Below are 18,659 nucleotides of genomic sequence, written 5' to 3'. Positions count from 1 at the left end.
TGGCTTTTTTTTTTTTAAACAGTTTCTAATCCTATTCCTTCATTTATTCAGGATTTTGTTTTTGTTTTTGATTGCCTACTGTGTGCCAGGCATTGTGCAACATGTAATTGATATAATATGCTTTTTTTATATTAAGCACGCTGTAGGATTTATTTGTGAGTTTACAAAAGGCACACTAATCAACATATCAGAAAGTTAAAAGTGATCATTTTTGTTGGCAATCGAAGAAAGGACTATACAGGGCACCAGGCAACTCTGTGGTGAACTTTTCTGTATCTTGACTATGGTGGCGATTAAGAGAGTATATATGAGAAACTCATCATTTTGTACTCTTAAAATGGGTACAATTTATTGCCTGTGAAATATACCTACAAAAAGGAAAAAAATAGAAAAAGAAAAATGGGAGCACGATAAAGTTATTCTTTCATTGTTTGATGATGCCATATTTGCTTCTATATCTAAAGAATTTGGACTGAAGATCTCTGTTGTCCTAAGGGCCTAGAGTGTCTAAAAGAGAGGCAACAGAGAAAAAGTACTGTGTCAGACAGAGAATACAGAGTGTGTAGGGTGTGCGTTCAGCTTGACACCCACACCCAGTGAATATCCTGTGTATCACACCTTCTGCTCCACAGCAGGGAAGGATGTCCTGGAGTCCACTTCATTTGGCAACTACATTTAAAAAAGAACAGGAAATGAAAGGAGGAGCCTGATCAGAGGCCCCTAAGTATGGCAATTACAGTTCCATTGACAATTAAAGTCCAGAATATAAATGGATACTCTTGCTGAAAAGCTGTAAGCAAGATTTAAATGGGCCTCATTCTTAGTGCTGGTGAAAGATACTGATGATAACTAGCATGTTACTGACTAATGCTCATAAATGTGCATCACAAATAACATGTTTTGCAATGAGTCTTGGATTCCTTGATTCCACAGCAGCTAACAGGCACACGGAAGGATATCAGGAAAGCCTGCCATCTCGAGATGTAAATTACCACTGGCAACCTGAAAAGCTTTCTGTGCAATTACATTAGCACTAATGAAAGGGGGGAAAGGTGGGAACTGCATTATTCAAAGACTTGGAGGATGCCCTGAGATTTTATTTTGCAAAGGTCTTACTGTGTCTCTATTTCATCTCTTTTATACATTAAAAAGAATCTCTGCCTTCTCTAGATTCCTCTCTCTTGGCCAAAGTGAAATATTTACTTCGCAGTAGACAAGAGGAGAGAGAGGACGTTGCACACAGAGTGATAAGCCTTCCTGGACCTTCCCTGTCCTGTGTTACAGGATCTTGCTGAAGTTAGGCTACTGATTTTTCTCTGATTTGACACGAATATGGTTATGCCACCTTTAACGTTCATCTTCTTTTTTTCCCCAGCAAATACAGGTTGTCATATAGCTGGTATTTGGTCCTATAACGTCCCTAAATTCATCCCTGCTTTTTTTTTCGCCTCTAGTTTTCTTGAAAAAATACAGCACCTCTTTAAACTTACTTTGAGATGCATAATTTATAAGACAATTTCATACCAGGCCTGAGCAAAGCATTAGAGGGCTCGCCCACCATCTCAGACGCCTTTTCCGGAAGTGACTAGAGAGAGATGAGCTACAGCAATACAGTTGGATAAACTCTTATATTCTCAGACAGGTTTGATGGTGTCTGGTCTCAGGACGCCCAGTCCTTTAAGAGAATTAAAAAGTGCCAAGAAGACTCCAAGTATTTTGAATTTGAGTACACAGTCGAGTAACATGCTCCTCTTTATGTCACTGTTGGGAAACAATGTTTTCTCCATGAGTTCTTGGACTTTATAAACTTTTCAAAGATCAGGGTTTCATACATTACTGTGAGGGGTGTGTGTGTGTGTGTGTGTGTGTGTGTGTAAGGTGCTCAGCTGAGGGGTTTCACGACTATTGGAAAATTGGTGAATAACCTCTGGGCTTTTTCTGTTTTAGGAGTGAGCCTACTCATACCGCACGGCGCCATCCCAGAAGAGAACTCTTGGGAGATCTACATGTCCATCAACCAAGGTGAACCTAGGTGAGAGACGGAGAAGCGTGGCATATTGATGACATCTTAAATACAGAACAGAGCTTTTGCAGAACACCTGAGGTTTTTGAGATAATTTGGCGTGGAGGTGTACAGCTAAGATCCGTGCATTACTTGACTAAACAGAGGGAAATACCAGTTGCAAAAGTGTAGGCTAAAATGAAAACACACAGAGCTAGCTCTGCAATTTTCAGTGGCTCATCTAGGTCACTGACCTCTTGACCGCAGACAACAAACAACCATGACTCAGTAGGCAAGTCCTTAGCAGGTCCCCTCCATATTGATTGCCTCACCTAATTTTTCTCTCAAAAGAAAAAAAAAAAAAAATCATCCCAGCAGGCGCTTTTCAGTGCTAGGCATTATGCAAATGCTGAGAATGACCAATCTGTGACCTCTTCAGGTCAGCACAAGACCTGCTGTAGACTGAGAGAGGATTTCTCAGGTAATCTTCCCTCCATGGAAAAACACCTTGTCCACTGCAGTAGCTTCCAGGTGTGACACATTTCAGTAGCGTTAAATTCAATTACATATACAAATCTTGTCGCGGAGTCTTTAATGAAAGTAGTTGGTTATTTTCTTAGCACAAGTATAATATTTGTGGAAATGTCGCTTTCCTCCACACGAGATAAAACCCGGCTCCTCTTTAGAAAGCAATTTCTCTCATAAACTGGATGTGTACCTCTGGCATTTTCAGTCTTAACATCTTGGTTCTTTGAGGCTAGATTTTTTTTTGTTGTGAGCAGGGAACACGTGAAGGAAAAACACTGGAAGGAAAAAGAGCCAGAGAAACAGATGGTTTGAACAGATTCTGATAGCTATCTCCATGAAAGGATTTGTTGGTGCCCAGTGGTTTTAACTTTCTGCTCGAGAGAGCTTGGAAGGAATGGAAAAGTCTCTGCTAGCTGGCTGTTGGCAAGGTGCTCAGAGGGCGCGCGAGTAGGTCGTGGTGTGGCTGGCTCTCGTGCTGTTCCTTTCAGTCCTGGAGAACTAGATCCCTCACTTCCACACCTGAAGGCATGTTAGGGTCTGAACACCTCCATGTACAAGTAGAGGCAACCAAGATGCAGATGGGTTTGGAGTTTACTCAGCATCTCACTTACGCAGACCTAAAAGTGGAGTTTCCTGGATAAGGGTCACCTCTTTTATATCCCTTCAGTTGACTTCTATGAGAAGCCATACTTGTTTAAAATTTAGGTCAGGGACCATTCTACACATGCTGCTGAAAAGGTCATCCTGCAAAAATCAAGAACGAGGCTGAATCCAGTCAGCCTGCCCGAATCACAGCCTCTTGCAAACCTTTGCCCCAGCCCTCAGCTTCCTTCCTTATAATCCATCCACTGGGCCTACGTTCAGCTCTTTCCTCTCAAACCCAGTGTCTTCCACCTCAATAAATAGGACTTATGTGGGAAACATCACTCAAGCTGTCCTGCAATTACAAAAGGAGGAGAAGAAATATATTAAAGACATGCCAGAGTCCACAGACCTCGAAAGACAGGTTTGGCCTGATGCAGTCGCCTCCTGGCCACCATGAGCTTTTTAAGTTCTGTGCTAACCTGTCTGGTTTATCTATCCATATCTAAGACATGAGTTTATTACTGTTGTCCAGGAAGGTGGACAGCAACAGGAACGTTTCTTCAAGGACTTCAGCTCTGTGAGGTGGGCATTTTCCTGTCTACTCATTGGAGGATAAGATACAGTTGCAGGAGGCCTACATTTCTTTTCTTGTTTTCCTGCTGCTCAAACCTTCCCAGATGTTCCTAGCTCTTAAGAAAATGACCAGTCGCAGGCTACTGCTCATTTAGCTTTCTTGAAAATCTTCATTTCAAAATGCTCCAAACTACTTACGAAAACACTAAAAATAGCATATGCCTTTCTGCCGCTACTTTTCTTAAGCTTGGTGATTTTTTTTTTCCATCCCTAACAGGAGGTTGCTCAGATCTAAGTTCTGCAGCTTTTCATCATGGGGTTAATCAGAAGGCCATTAATGTAGCACTGTTTAGTGTCACCTTGCCTTTGGGACATCACTTAAAAACCCATTGTCATCTTATGTGTCCTTCTGTCCTGCTGAACTTGTGCTCAGAAGAAGGCCTGATTTTTTCTAGCATCTGTAGACCTGGAACAGCACGGTTCCGTCCCTTTAACCTCTGACTTTCCGTCACTTCCACATCCAGAATTACAGTCAGATCTTGAAAACAGCCTCTTTAAAGTCCATTCCGTTTTCCTATTGATGGCACCTTTCTGTTGCTATTTTCTGAGTGACATCTCTGGGATAGCTGGTTGATGAGTTAGTGGAACTGTCACTGAAATCATTGATCCAAATTCAGTAGCAGATTCCCAGAGACAGGGCTATGTAGAATGAATCACAGACTTAAAATAATCCCCTGTATTCAAATAGGTTCCTAGGGCTGTATTTTGAAATCTGGGTAGGTTTTCAGTGAGGGTTTTCATTGTGTGAATTTATGCACCCTGGCCCTCTTGGAAGTCCCGGCTTCTATTGCTGGGAAGTCTCCAGGAGGACACTCTGTACTTCCCATTAAATGGAATGATGTCACTCTTCCTCAGTGTCCCTGCTCTGTCTACACTTTCAGGCTTAAGCTATGATTTTAATGAATCCCTCCCAACCTTGTGCAGCGGTCTGGACCTCTGGTTGCCCATAATGCTGAGGAGATGATCTCTGTTAGCTTTTTGGACAGATATGTATATTAAATGTTTTGCTGGATGAGGACTTTGCATTCTTGGAAAAGTAATAATTACCTCTGTTTCTGTGTAACTTGCAAAGTGCTCTAGCATGCATTTGACTCATTTAGTCTTCCATTATGTCAAAAGAAGAGGATGTTGTAGCAATTTTAGAAAGGAGAAAAAAAAAATCTAAAAACATGAAGGTTCCAAGCAGCAAAGCTGCTTCGAAGGGCATGTTACTCTCCTGGCGGAGCTGGGATTTGACTTCAGGCTAACTGACCGCAATGGCAGTGCTCACACACTAAAGGATGCCATCTCTCCCTAATGTCAGAGCCTTTACGGAAACCACTTTCTGACTTCATGTTCCAACTCTCAGCCCCTAGAATGGGGCATCCTCTGGAATCGCTCTCTCTGAGCATGAGAATTAAGCAAGGCAGAAAGACAGGATCAAGTTGAGTTTTTCTTAGAAATACATTGGGAAAATTGCATTGTTACATCATAGAACTGAGAGCACAGAGGCTGGAAACAAGTCCCACCAAAGTGATGAGTCTCAGGGGACATGATGTTAGGAAACATCTAAACGCAGTGGCTAAGAGTGTGAGCTCAGACATCAGAAGCCCTGGGTTCAGATCTAAGCTTCACTGCTTCCTCCATGTGACTTTAGGGAAGTTCATAAAACTCTTTGCAACCCAGATGTGTCTTCTACCTTATAGGGATACGGTGGGATTGTGTGGTACACAGGGATACAGAAATCTGAAACGTGATAAAATAAGTATTCTTTTCTTCCTTGCTACACTTACATTTGACAAAGCATTCTACCTACAGTATATGCTTTCATCTTCACATTGAGCCCACACGGTAAACAATAATGATTATCCTAATTTTTTATAGATTTGAAAACTAACAGCAAGAAAAGTTAGTAAGCTCGACTTGGGCTGTAGCCAGATGAGGCACCAAAGCAAGATGATCTGGCTTAGAAGGCATTTCAATGCTTCATCCCAGTCCCTACCTTAAGGCACAGTTAGGTATGTCATCCATGAGTCCAGTAAGCCTTGTCTTACGCCTAATGATGGAAATAAACCATGAAACAGATGGGGAGGGGCCCAGATTGCGGAAGGCCAGGATCACTTTGCAATTCAATGTGGAACCACACTGCAATAGGGAATCTCATGGAAAACCATGGAAAAATACAAAATGGCCTTAATCCAGTCCAAGCATAGACACACAGACGCGATGTAGAGAAGAGTGCTTTCCAGAAGAGGTCACTTGACCTGAGTCTAAAACATCAGTAGAAATTAGCCAGACAAAGAAAGGCATAAGGGCAGTACCTACCTCAATGTTCAGCTCCAGGATACATTTTCCATAATCTACATAGCATAAGAGTGGCTGAATACAGATATCTTTCCCTGCTTTTAAGTCATTATCTTAAGCAGCTTCCTTCCAAGTGTAGCCAGGCCAGGGCACAGATTGGACAATGAGTTAGGTTTCACACACTGAGCCATTCACAAATGAAAGAACACTTAGTGGCATCCCAGGAACGGGAACTCGAGTAGCCTTACAGAAAGGCAAGAGCATGAAATCGGGGCCGCCAGAAGTATTTGCTAGGGAAGCCCTGGCACTCCTCCCAGAACAGGAGCATTTGGTCAGCTAGCTCAAAGTCAGAGGTCACGTGACCTCCTTTCCTATCGGCCCCCTTTGGAGGGCAGGAGCCCAGTACTGATCATTCTCAGAAAGCCCCTCTCTTTCCCCAAACTTCAATTTGAAAGAATCTGGGGTTGTTGTTGGTACATTTTGACAGGAGCTTTTGGGGTCAAATTCTTCTCATCCTTTCTGACCGGGTTTTGATAAACTTTTATACAATGCAGGTATCTCGGCAAGAGAATTAAAGTCTCATTTTAGAGACTCTTCTCACATGGATTACAATAAGAAAAGATGTGGATGCAACACAGCCTTCCCTCTATCCTTCCCACAGGTCTCGCACGCCTCCCTACCCCGTAGTCAGAGAGTAGAGAACTGGGCCAGAAAATTATTATATGGAGCTTTCTTCCAAGAAGCAATAAAACGAAACCAAAGGCAAACACTCATTTCCTTTTCCAATTACACTGTCATGCGGCTATCCCTAACCAAATGCCGAAACTGGAACTGGAAATATAAGTAACGTTATTGAAAAATTTACAAAAAGACACATAGTCTTGAATTTGGGCTCGGCCCAGATGGCGTATTTCAACCACTTTTTCTCTTCTGGTTTTGTTTTGCTTCTGAATGGTCTGAGTCAGTGGGTACTTCTTAGGGTGAAGAGCGGGAAAACAGATGTGGTGGTGTTAGGATGCATGAGCTGTTTTTACAGTGCCTTGATGGAGCAAGAGTTTTAACAGCAAACCATGAGGTAAGACCAAACACCAGACCAGGAAGACACAAAAAGTCACCCTGGGAACTGAAGAGAATTTCTTTCCCAGGAATGGCTCACCACAAAAACAGTGTGGTAGAGGCTGTTCCTGTGGAATATGGCTTCCTGTAGCTGTCCCTTCACAGTGACAAGACCAGCACGCATGCACACGGACACACACACACGCACGTACATCTTCGTGACTCAGGCCTAGCCAAACATATAAAACCTCAGAAACACACTTAGGCTGATCTCGTTTCTAGAAGAGTAAGAAGAAAATCTGGCTAGGGATGGCCATTCCTGTAAAAATGAAATTTTAATGATGACTAGTCTTTGTGTGAAAACCCCATGTCACAGAAAACTAGGAAACCAAATTCACTTTCCTGGGGCCTCCCAGAGCTCTGATTTCTCACAAAGTAGTGAACCCTGGTTCCACCCTGCCACCAGGTGACTTCTCAAGACATTGCCACCAGGGAGAAAACCTGGCTAAAAGCTTCTGGGTTGTTTTGTATCTCTGTTGGCTTTCTCCAGCTTGGGAGACCTACCTGCTAGGGTCTGTCTCAAGCCATCCCCCAGCTCAGGCAAAAAACACTGCCCTTTCAGCACTGCAAAACTGTTGCTGACTTCTGGAAAAATCTTCCCAATTAATATTAGAGCTCAGTATAGTCTATGACTATTAAGCCCCAAATCTGCCCAGTACTATAAAGCAGGATAAAATATCCCTTCTATAAGGAGTTTATTTCTGGTGGAGGTGATGGTAGAAGGACTGAGGTTGTATATATGTATCAGAATGATGTTTGGGGGTACAGTGGCCTTTTCTGTATTCTGAAAATTGACAAAGCTCAGAGCATATGTACAAAAAGAGACCACCAGAGAGAGAGAGAAGTGCCCCCACATTCTAATTTCAGAGATTTTCAAACTATTATGCCAAAGGCTGATTATCCCACCTCCCTGCCAAACCTTCCAAGAAGCTTCATTTCATCAGCACGGGCACTACTGCGCCCCAGACCGCTCACAGACCAGGTCCTCTCCCTCCCTATTGATAGAAGAAGAGAGAAAATAAGTCCTGTTTTGGAGGAGAACAGTCATCAAACGTGGCTGCCTCTGCTCTCTCCAGTGTCAAAGAGAATAGGGTCAAGAGAATCCTTAATTAAACTTGGGCCATCTGCAGGAGAACTGGACAGTGATATTTGATTTTCTCATTGTTTATAAGCTTGTTGACTTGTCCCGTGATGCTAAAACCAAGGAGGGAGGAGCAAAGAACACTTCCATCATTCCCAGGCCCCCATCCTTCCACGGGGTAGAGAAGATGGACCCAAGCCAGAGAGAGTAAGTGAGGTGGAAAACAGGTTTGCCAGGGGCCAGTGCAATGTGAGGCAAAGAAGTCAGAGAGCGGAGTCAAGATGCTGCCAGATGGGGGCCAGTTGGCGGAAGTAACCGAGACCCGCAGAAACAAACTACAGATGCTTCACAGCAACTGTTTGCTGTCCCATCAGCAGCACCCTCTGTCCCAGGGGACTTTGGGCATCCCCACCTATCTACTGAATCTGGTAAGGATTCTCTTAAGACATGTAAGTCACCTGAGAACATATCATCATCCTGTCACAGGTAGTTACGTAAGGACGTGGTGTGCTTTCCTATCCCTGCTCTCTCTTGCAGTGCCATGGGGATGAGCTCCTGGTGAGAGAAGACAGGATGGAGCAGGAGGTCTGCTCTAGAGCCCCGTGTGTGTGTGTGTGTGTGTGTGTGTGTGTGTGTGCGCGCGTGCGTGTGTGGTCTTGTGTGTCTGTGTGCATGGGTACCAGGGGTGAGGGTGGAATTTTGAATCAGATGGAAGATTAAATTTTTAACATAGTTTTTAGGTCTCCTCTGTTTAATTAACTATTAAAATATAGTATCAAACTGAGAAGTTTTCAAGGGACCCTATTATCCTGGGAAGTTCCAGTAAGCACAAGCATTAGCAGTTATAACTGACCCTTGAACAACACAGGCTCGAACGCTGATATCCACTTCCATGAGTTTTTCCAGTACAGTACAGCGCTGTCAATGTATTTCCTGTTACGATTTTCTGAACATGTTCTTTGCTCTAGCTTACTTTACCATAAGCGTACAGTATGGAATACATGTAATATACAAAATATCCATCAATTAACTATTTATGTTCTCAGTAAGGCTTCCAGTCAACCGTAGGCTGTGAAGTTTGGGGAGAGTCAAAAATTATATGCTCGTTTTCAACGGTGTTCAGCTGTATCATTCCGGGGTCAACTTGCACTGGGAAAACTAGAGCCACCTTATACCACAATAGATGAAGCCCCCAAAGCAAACCCAGTTACTCAAATCACCGATGATAATTGCACCGTGATACATGCGGTGACAGATACACATGTACTAACCAGGAGCAAAGAGATGTGTAAAGGCTCGGGGAAGGCTTCCAAGAGGAAGGGACAATTGACTTAAAAACTGAACATGAGTAAAAGGTATTCCAGTCAAAGGGAATAGAAGGTGTAAAGGCACAGGGGTATAAATAGCATCATATATTTTGGAACTAAGCAAACCCAAACGAAATATGCAAGGAAGAGTGACTAAGGACTAGACTACGTTAGAGAGTAATTTGTTGCCTAGGGGAAATTGACAGTTACCTGCTAGATAGGGATTAAGGAAGAATCAGCTTCAGGAGATCTGGTCCACCATTTTTGGTATCTTATTTTCTGCTTCATCTCTAGGACCACTTCCCAGTTCAAGTCTTTTTTATGCCAGCACCCTTCTTGTGAGGACAGTGAACATGTGCCTCATTTTTGCCTAGCACATTTATTAATAGTGCCCTCTTCATCCTCGGAAGTATCTGCATGTGGGCTATAAATAATAGTCACTCTACTTTTGAGTGTCCTTGTCTTTGGTTGTGCACAAGAGATTGGGAGGGAGCTGTTAATGTGAGCGATGAAGGAGTGGAAGATAATTCCCAGAGTTCTTCCTTGGGAACTGACGATTAAGTAGTTGAGAGTGATTTGCCAACTGAAGGTCACCTGACCGTTGGTGATAATAGTTGCTCCAGGAGCCTCTTTGGCTTTCTTTCCAGGGAATAAACACAGCCCTCTGACTTACAAGAAAGCGGGTAGAAAGGAAACTGATTAAAGAATAAATCAATACAATGCAAAAACAATATTTATAACCAAGAAAAAAAGACAACTGCTGAATCGAAATCCCCGGTGAAGCTTTTGGCCAGACTATTTGGCAGCAAATGCTCATAGAGCAGAAAGTCATGATATTGGCCACAAACCCTGCCTGCCTGCCTGCTGTGTGCAGGGCCAGAGTTTTCTGCCTACCTTTGTTTTCTTTGCCTCCTTAGCTGGGTAAGAATCGGCCAGCCCTGGAGCTCACTGAAGTGAAGCGATAGCACACATAACTTGTCGGGAAAGTAGTATAGACGCGGTCCCTGGTCTCCCCTGACAGGTAAAGAGGGACCAGAAAGGAGATGACAGGTGGCAGTGAGATCACAGGGATTCCGAAGGCCTGAGTCCCAGCTCCCCAGCTGCAGCGACTTCTCCAGCCTGAATGACTGTGAGCAAGTCATTTTCTTTCTCTGGGCTTCAACTGTACCATTTAGAAATCCTGTATAATATTAGCTGCATTCCAGGATTTGGGGGAGGACAATAAAGTGACCTATAGGAGAAGTCTGATGCTAAGTATAAAGCACCATACAAATGCTATCTTTTGATATTATTGTCTTTCATCTGGCCTTATTATTATTTTTTTTAATTGCATAGATAAGTTCTCTGGCATCCCTGGAATGTGCTTTAGCTCTGTCCCCATGATGCTGGGTTCCTTTAGATGGCTACCTCATTCCTAGGCTGGGAAGAAAGATAATTCAGTGATAGCACACATACTAACTGTTCACTCTAAGATCAGAGCTTGTGAAGATACGAAGGACTCTCCATCAACTCCTTTCAGTCGGCTTCGATCTCTCCTTACACGGGGGCCTAGGATTTATACTCTAGAAGCGTATTACGTGGAGTACAAAGAGCGGACTCGTGTCCACAGTAGGAGATCAGTGGCCAGTCAAGCTGGGCTGGCAGCTTAGGCCAGCCTTGAACAAGATCTGTCGGGCTTCCCTTGCTAGATCGTGATGGACAGAAGTGAACAGATTGTTTTCTGTCACCAGTTCTGTTCAATGCTCAGTCATAGATTGGAATCCCGCTTGTGGCTTTAAGGGAGTTTTAGGGATTTTTTTACTGGAAGACTCAGAATGGAAAACATCATCCCTTTGGAGGGGATTCGGCATTAATGAGCTCTTGTGTCTGGCAGAGGCAATGCTGACGAGGGAAGGTGCTTTCTAAGGAACAAACAAAGGGGCTCTTTGCACGAGTGCAAGGGGAACAGATTGCTGCCATTTGGGAAACACATTAATTCATTCACGCTACCAGTGCCATGTAGTGTGATAAAAGGGGCAATTAATCAAATGGTATCTTTATGGCTTAGAAGGGTTAATGCACCTTTAGCTGAAGACTGTGTTCTTTACTGCCGTGAAATCACGGAGACTCCTTCACAAAGTCATTTCAGTTCGAGGAGAACGCCATTACCCCCACAACCAGAGGAGCGGAGGAGAGAACGAAGGAAGAGGGGGAAAGAGAAAGGGAGGGGATGACTCTCGTGCTGTCATCTTCTGATCTGCTTTTTTTGGAACGAATTTCTGCACACCACGCTCTTCACCGCTCCTCCCACCCCATGGCCCCTTGATCCACAAACAAATACGCATAAATAAAAATTGCCATCATTTTCATCAGAGTACGTCGGAAGCCCCTGTGAGCTCACAATGTGAAGTGATTAGAACGGTCCAGAGGAGTCTTTAATTAAAGATGCCATTGACAAGATAACAATGGTTTGTGAATGTTGTTAATAGACCTGAATGGAAGGTGCACCTTAATTCAATAAGAGGAAAGTCATCGGTTCATGAGTTTGATTGCGCATTGTAAAGGAGCACCACATACTGTAATTATTTTTATTTGTATATGCCATCTCTTTTATTGCCCACGCTGGAAGTAGAAATAACCTGTCCTATTAAGATATTTAATATATATCATCCTTTCCACTTCACTTAGTTATAGCCTCATAAAAATGCCAGAACACACCAGCCCACACTGAGGCTGGCCGCCATGCTTTCTAAGACAATCTGCACAGCCCTTGAAAAAACCTAGATGACCAACCTCCTAACTCCTTTGGTTATCGTCTTTAAGACAAAGGAATGGGAACTTCCCAGGACCCCATAAAGTTGTAGACAGATAGGGAGCTTCCCTCTGGAAACGAGGATGGACATGCCCAAAGGCCAAACAACACCTCGGTCCAGTTGTGTGGCATCTTGGAGACAAGAGGGGATCAGGAGACAGAAGCAGGCGGATCTCTAGGTTCTAACTTTAAAGTGAACGTGCCATGAAAAACCAGGTAGCAGACAGAGAATGCCACCCCCTCCCCAAAATGTCCACAGTAATCCCTAGAGCCTGTGGATGCTATGCTGCATGGCAAAGGGGACTTCACAGGTGTGATTAAGGTTAAGGACCTTGAGAGGGAGAAATTACCCTGGGTTATGCAGGGGGGGTTCATGGAAAAGTTCTCGTAAGAGGAAGGCAGAGTATCAGAGTCTGATACAGAGCTGTAAGGATGCTGTGCTAATGGCATAGGGAAGAGGGACCACCAGAAGCTGGAAGAGGCAAGGAAATGGATTCTTCTCTAGCACCTCAAGAAGGAACGCAGCCCCTCTGACATATTTTAGCTCAGCGAGACCTACAAAACTGTGAGACAGTAAGTTTAGGTTGCTTAAGCCACTAAGTCTGTGGCTCAGGGATAATAGGAAAATACCATAAGCTTCTGTTGCAATCACTGTACCTTAGTGCCCGCCATCTTCCTAAGACGCAGTCCCTATGAATACACCCTTATAACTCTCATGCCGGCGTTTGACCTTAGAAATGCCAGGTTTAGGGAATGTGTCCCAGAGAACATCGGTTCCTTCCCCTGCCTGCCCCCACACATATCCCTCCACTACCACCACCACTAGCAGAAGAGACTAGTCCCCTCTCTGTCGCGAGCGAGGCCCAACTTTGGCTCGTCGCTCAACCCCACCCTCTGCCCTGTGTTTCGTCATCTGAACAAAGATGGTATTGGGACTGATAGCTCCTGAGTCCTTTCCCAGCCTAAAAGAAAGTGATCCTAGAAATAGGACTCGGGTTTGCCCCAGAAGAGTCTGTTTGTCCCATTCGAGATGGAAATGCGCCGGCAACTTGTAGGTATAAAGACTGTCATTGCCGCGTGCCACATAGACCCACACACTCTCATCCCATCGTCCACCATAAAGCATCTCAATGAGCTATCGTTCTGCCACTCCTGGTAAACAAGCTGAACCCAAGCCCAGCACTGCATGAAAGATGAGGCTTAAATTGTGTCTAAGAACTGGTGGCTTACACATGATTTGCGATTCCTTCAGTAATATTAATTGGTAAACACCTATGCGTGTGTGTGTAAACTAAAGCCGTTTAATGTATGCAAACAGTCTCATCTCTCAGTGTGGTACTGCTCCGTTTCAGCAAACTCAGATACAGACCCCAGTGAGAATATAATTCCCCTCCTGCCCCAGCCCCCCTCGTGCTCTCTCCCCTCCTGTGATCCTATTTCAGACAATACCGAGTGGGTGACCCAGATCTTTAAACCCTTTCGTCGTAGAGCCATATGCTTCTCTCCTCAGTGAATTGTGCTTGTTGCTTGTTGCAATCCACCGCGCTAACTGCTCTGTTCCCCACCCCAGCTAATGGAATAAAATGACTTGATGAGCAATAGCATTATTTCCAGTTACTGCTAATCACCCCGCCCCCCAACCTGACATCGTTGCTTATTAACCACACGCTACTCGGAGAAAGGGGATGTAGGACAATCCCTGTGTGGTTCTATTTTCCACCACAGTAGCATCATCTGAGACCTTAAGACTGAGCGTTTAACCTTGACCAGCCTCCAACTTCCATTTCGGAAGCCTACCCTCTCTGCATTGGACAGACCACCAAGTCCCTGTTTTCTCAAGAACTACACAGTTTTTCTCAAAGATTAGCAGTAGGGCTACCTTGTGTGTAAGGAACACAGGTTAAAAAAAAAAAAAAAAAAAACTGTAGGCTCCTGGGGCCTGCCCCAGAAATAGAGAACCAAAAAAAAATTTTTTTTTAAGATTTTATTTATTTGTCAGAGAGAGAGAAAGAGCTCACAAGCAGTGAGAGCTGCAGTAGAAGGAGAAGGAGAAGCAGGCTCCCGGCTGAGCAGGGAGCACAGTGTGGGGCTCCATCCCAGGACCTGGGGATCGTGACTTGAGCTGAAGGCAGATGCTTAACTGACTGAGCCACCTAGCCATTCCCAGAATCAAAATTCTAACTGACAGTGTCTACAAGTATCATTTTCAATAAGCTGCCTGAAGAATTCTGAACCACTCAATACTTTGAAGACCACTTAAACGCTGAAGAAGGAATCCACAGTGATAAAGAGAAGATTTTGCTTAACTTCTGTCTTTGTCCTCTGTTCTGCTGCTCCCCACCTCCCCTAATCTCCCTTCACAAAAGTCTTTTCTTAACTCACACGTGGCAGTTATGGAATGAAAAGTCCTCGGGAAACCTGCTAATGGTGTTGGGGTTGAGACTGATGAGACAGCTGGCTTTCCCAGACTCCTCTCTGCAGGGGGTTCTCTGATGTCATTTTCCTGGGGCCTGTCCGAATGATCTGGTCAGAGCTAGAGAATGAGACAGGTATCTGACTCCAATAAGATAAAAGGAAGAATAAGCCCCAAACCTCGATTTTTCATCCATAGCAAGGTTCACATTCAGGTCAATATAGGAGGCTTTTAATGGAAAGAGAAAAAGTATAATAATAGTTAAAACTATGTATCTTCTTGGGAAGGAAACCGTAGGAGGCTGGCCCTACCTTGTTTTCTGAGCTCCAATCTTAAGACTAAGTATAGCTTCCATCTCTCTGCCTTTTATGTCCATTCCATTAAAATATGATTTAATTATGTATCGACCCAGGGTCTGGCATAGTAAAACTATCATTACTCTCCTGCCTGCATTCCTGAGTGATACTCTGGGTAAAGGTGATCAAACCTACATTAATCTATAATATAGACCATGAGGAGGAGAGGCGGGAGCAGTAATTACCAAGCCCAGCATGGCAGACAACAACAATGAAAATCTCATCTCGAAATACAGAGCTGGTTGTTTTGCTTGAAGAGGGTGACACACAGCCAGTCCAGAATCAGGTGAGGAAATTCTGAGAGCAAAAGCAGAATGTGCACAGATCCACCTCCAGACCCACAGTGGTTCCCAGTCGCACATGGTCATGTTCGGCGTGACCTTCTGTTGCCATTGGTGTGCACATGTGTCCTGCAGAATGGCCGTTACCAGGTGGCTAGTGTGGCCAAGCTTGGACAACCAACTAGAGCACCTGTCACCCTCCAGTGCACATTTTATGCAGTAGTCAGTGACCCTGCTGATTTCATTATAAGTCTGGAAATTTTTCCCTGGGCTCCTGTCTCCATTCATTTATTCATTCATTCAAAAAGATTATTTTTGACACAACTTCAAACTTAAGGATGAAGCACCTCGGTGGCTCAGTCAGCAAAGTGTCCAACTCTAAAGCCCATGCCATGAGATCGAGCCCCACCTTGGGCTCTGCACTCAGCACAGATTCTGCTTGAGGTTCTCTCCCTCTCCCTCCGCAACTCCCCACACTTGCGCACATGTGCTCTCTCTCTCTCTCTCATAAAATAAAATCTAAAATAAAAAATAATTTAAGGGAAAGTTGCAAGAATATAATTTCCATCCATCCCACAGTTATATTCACCACTATTAACATTTTACTGATTTGCCATATTCTGCTCTCTTCTCTCTCCATACGTGTGTATATGTGTGCATATACACATAAAATACAGATGTACAGACACACACATATACATATATATTTCTGTGAGCATTGTGAACAAGATATACTTTTGACCCTAGATACTTCGGTGTGTATATCCTAAAAAGGAATTCTCTCATAAAACCGCAGCACAATTCTCAAAATCAGGAAGTTAACATTGATACACTTCTATTATCTGCGCCACAAAGTTTATTCATATTCCTCCTGTTATCTGAATAATGTCCTTTGTGGCAAATGAAAATCCAAGGGTGTTCATTACATTCTATTGCCATGTGTCTTTAGTCTCCTGTAATCTGGAGCAGCTCCTATGTCTGTCTCTATTTTATGACCTGGACCCTTTATAAGAGTGTGGATCAGTTCTTTTGCACTGTGTCCCTCAATTTGGGCTTGTCTGATAGTTTCCTGTGGTTAGATTCAGGTTGTATATTATTGGCAGGAATGCTACAAACAAATGTGAAGTTCTTCTCACTGTGTCCTATGGGAGGCGTGTCCTGTCCATCCATCCCGTTTCTATCAGTGTTAACTTTGATAACTTGGTTAGGTGGTGTCTGCCAAGGTTCTCCACTGTAAAGTAGTCTTTTATCCTTTTTAATTAGTAAGTCTCTCGTGGGTGGGGTGGTGGTGGAGATACTTTCAAACCCTATAAATAGTTCCTTTTTATTTTCTAAACTTCCACCAAGTAGATGAGCATCTATTCATAATTTTTTTTGAAAGATTCTATTTACTTATTTGACAGAGAGAGAAAGCAAAAGTAAGCAGAGAGGAAGGCAGAGACAGAGGCAGAGGGAGAGGGAAAAGCAGGCTCTCTGCTGAGCAGGGAGCCCGATGCGGGGCTCAATCCCAGGACTCTAGAATCACAACCTGAGCCCAAGGCAGCTGCTTAACCAACTGAGCCACTCAGGCGCCCCCTACTAATAATTCTTGATACTTGTATCAATACGGTTGGTTGCCAAATGATTTTCTGCATTTATTACTTGGCTTCTGCTTATAGGAGAGTTTCCCCTTCTCATTATTCATTCATTTATATATCCATGTATCTCATGAGTTATGTTATTCAATGGGTTATAATCCTATACTACCATTATTGCCTTTGATACTCAAAATGTTCCAGTTTTTGGCCAGTAGGAACTACGTCAAGTGGACTTCTCTGTCCTTCTCAACATCTATTTCTGAGTGCTTACAACTGGCATTTAGTAGACATTGTAGATACAATGACAAACAAGAAAAGAAAATAAATTCCCTAGCCTCATAGAGCTTCTATTCTCATTTGTGAGAGACAAAAGTAAATAATTATGTAAATGGTATAGAGTATTAGAGGGAAGTTAAGTGTAATGGAGAAAAAGAAAAGCAAAGATCAGTGATGGGAATGGTCAGGGAATGCCTCACTAGTAGATGTCTTTGGGGCAAAGACCTGAAGGGCATGAGGGAGCCTGTCACGGGGCTGCCCGAACGAAAAATTGCAGGCAGCCCGGAGTGCTCTAGAGCAGCAGAACAGCCGGGATTCCTGGAGGTGGGAACGTGTTGGCATTTCCAGTGGGATTCCGCTGGTTGCCGAGTTGAGGACAGACCGTGGGAGGTAAGGATGGGAGCATTGCCAAGGTGCCTTAAATTCCCTTAAATAGTGTACACCTTTAAGGCTGTGAAATGTCTGTTAAAGCACATCTTGCTAGAATGACAATTTATTGAATCAATTAGCAATTTCAGAAAGCACAGTTCCCATGAAAATAAGGCTCTTCCAAAGGCAGGAAAGATGGGCATTTGAGATAGGGAGAAGCAGAACCTCAACCCACTGAGGACATAGTAGGTGATTTTTGTGCTGTTGTTGTTGTTCAATTCTCACAGCAGTCTTAGTGGAGGCATTATTTTGCATGTAAGGAAAGTGAGGCTCAGAAAGGCCCGGGCTTTCCCTTCTGCCACCCTGTGGTTTTCAAGACAGAAAAGGTCAGACGAGGGATCTATCAGGGCAGAGCTGAGTAGCGAGGACACAAGTGGCACATCCGAATGTTCTTTTACCCACTTCTTGTGTCCTCTGCAACTACTCTTCCCACGTTTTCCCTTTCTGGTTCTAAACAAAGTAGCAACATGAGTCTTCCTACTTTACCAGATTATTAGGTCAAATGCTCTTGTGGCTGCTACGAGTGCCCCCCCGCCCCCACGGATATTCTGTGGTTCTCTGCAAAGCTGGCAGATTTCCCTAGAACCCTCAGCTGCACTGAGGAAGCAGAAATTGGCATTCATAACCTGCTTACCTACAGTTGCCCCACAAGCTACCTGGCAACCCAGAACTGGCTTTTAATTTATTGATCTTTTTATATCCTTAAGTGTTCATAAATATGTACAGCATTTGGATGGATGGATGGACAGATCAAATACAAGGAAAAAGACAACTAGCAAAAGTCGAACACACCCAGACTTTTCCATCTACACTAGAGCATGTGATGCCTAGAAGTGGTTCTAGGATAACCCTTGCAATTGCTGCTGTTCGTAGCTCACAGCAATCCTAGCAGGAGCTTGAATACTTCCTTGTCAGATGTGCTCTGGGAAAATTGAAATGCCATCCATACTGTCCTCAGGAATCTTCAGTTTTGCCCAGGCCCAATTAAAGCCTTCTCTCCC

The 18,659-nt window shown here is 43.8% G+C and overlaps 1 protein-coding gene across 4 annotated transcripts in view; it reads left to right on the top strand.

The window, feature by feature from the left end:
• The window catches only part of UNC5D (unc-5 netrin receptor D), a 544,123-nt gene that overhangs the window by 476,575 nt on the left and 48,889 nt on the right, over positions 1 to 18,659 (top strand). For all 4 annotated transcript variants that reach the window (XM_059156226.1, XM_059156224.1, XM_059156223.1 and 1 more), the window contains one exon: positions 1,948 to 2,032. In XM_059156226.1, coding sequence (XP_059012209.1) covers positions 1,948 to 2,032 — 85 coding nt within the window. The remainder of the gene's footprint in view (positions 1 to 1,947; positions 2,033 to 18,659) is intronic.

Source organism: Mustela lutreola, chromosome 18 (assembly GCF_030435805.1).
Source record: "Mustela lutreola isolate mMusLut2 chromosome 18, mMusLut2.pri, whole genome shotgun sequence".
In the NCBI taxonomy this organism is placed as follows: Eukaryota; Metazoa; Chordata; class Mammalia; order Carnivora; family Mustelidae; genus Mustela; species Mustela lutreola.
The sequence above is the reverse complement of the archived record's forward strand: the minus strand, read 5'-3'. Positions and strand labels throughout refer to the sequence as shown.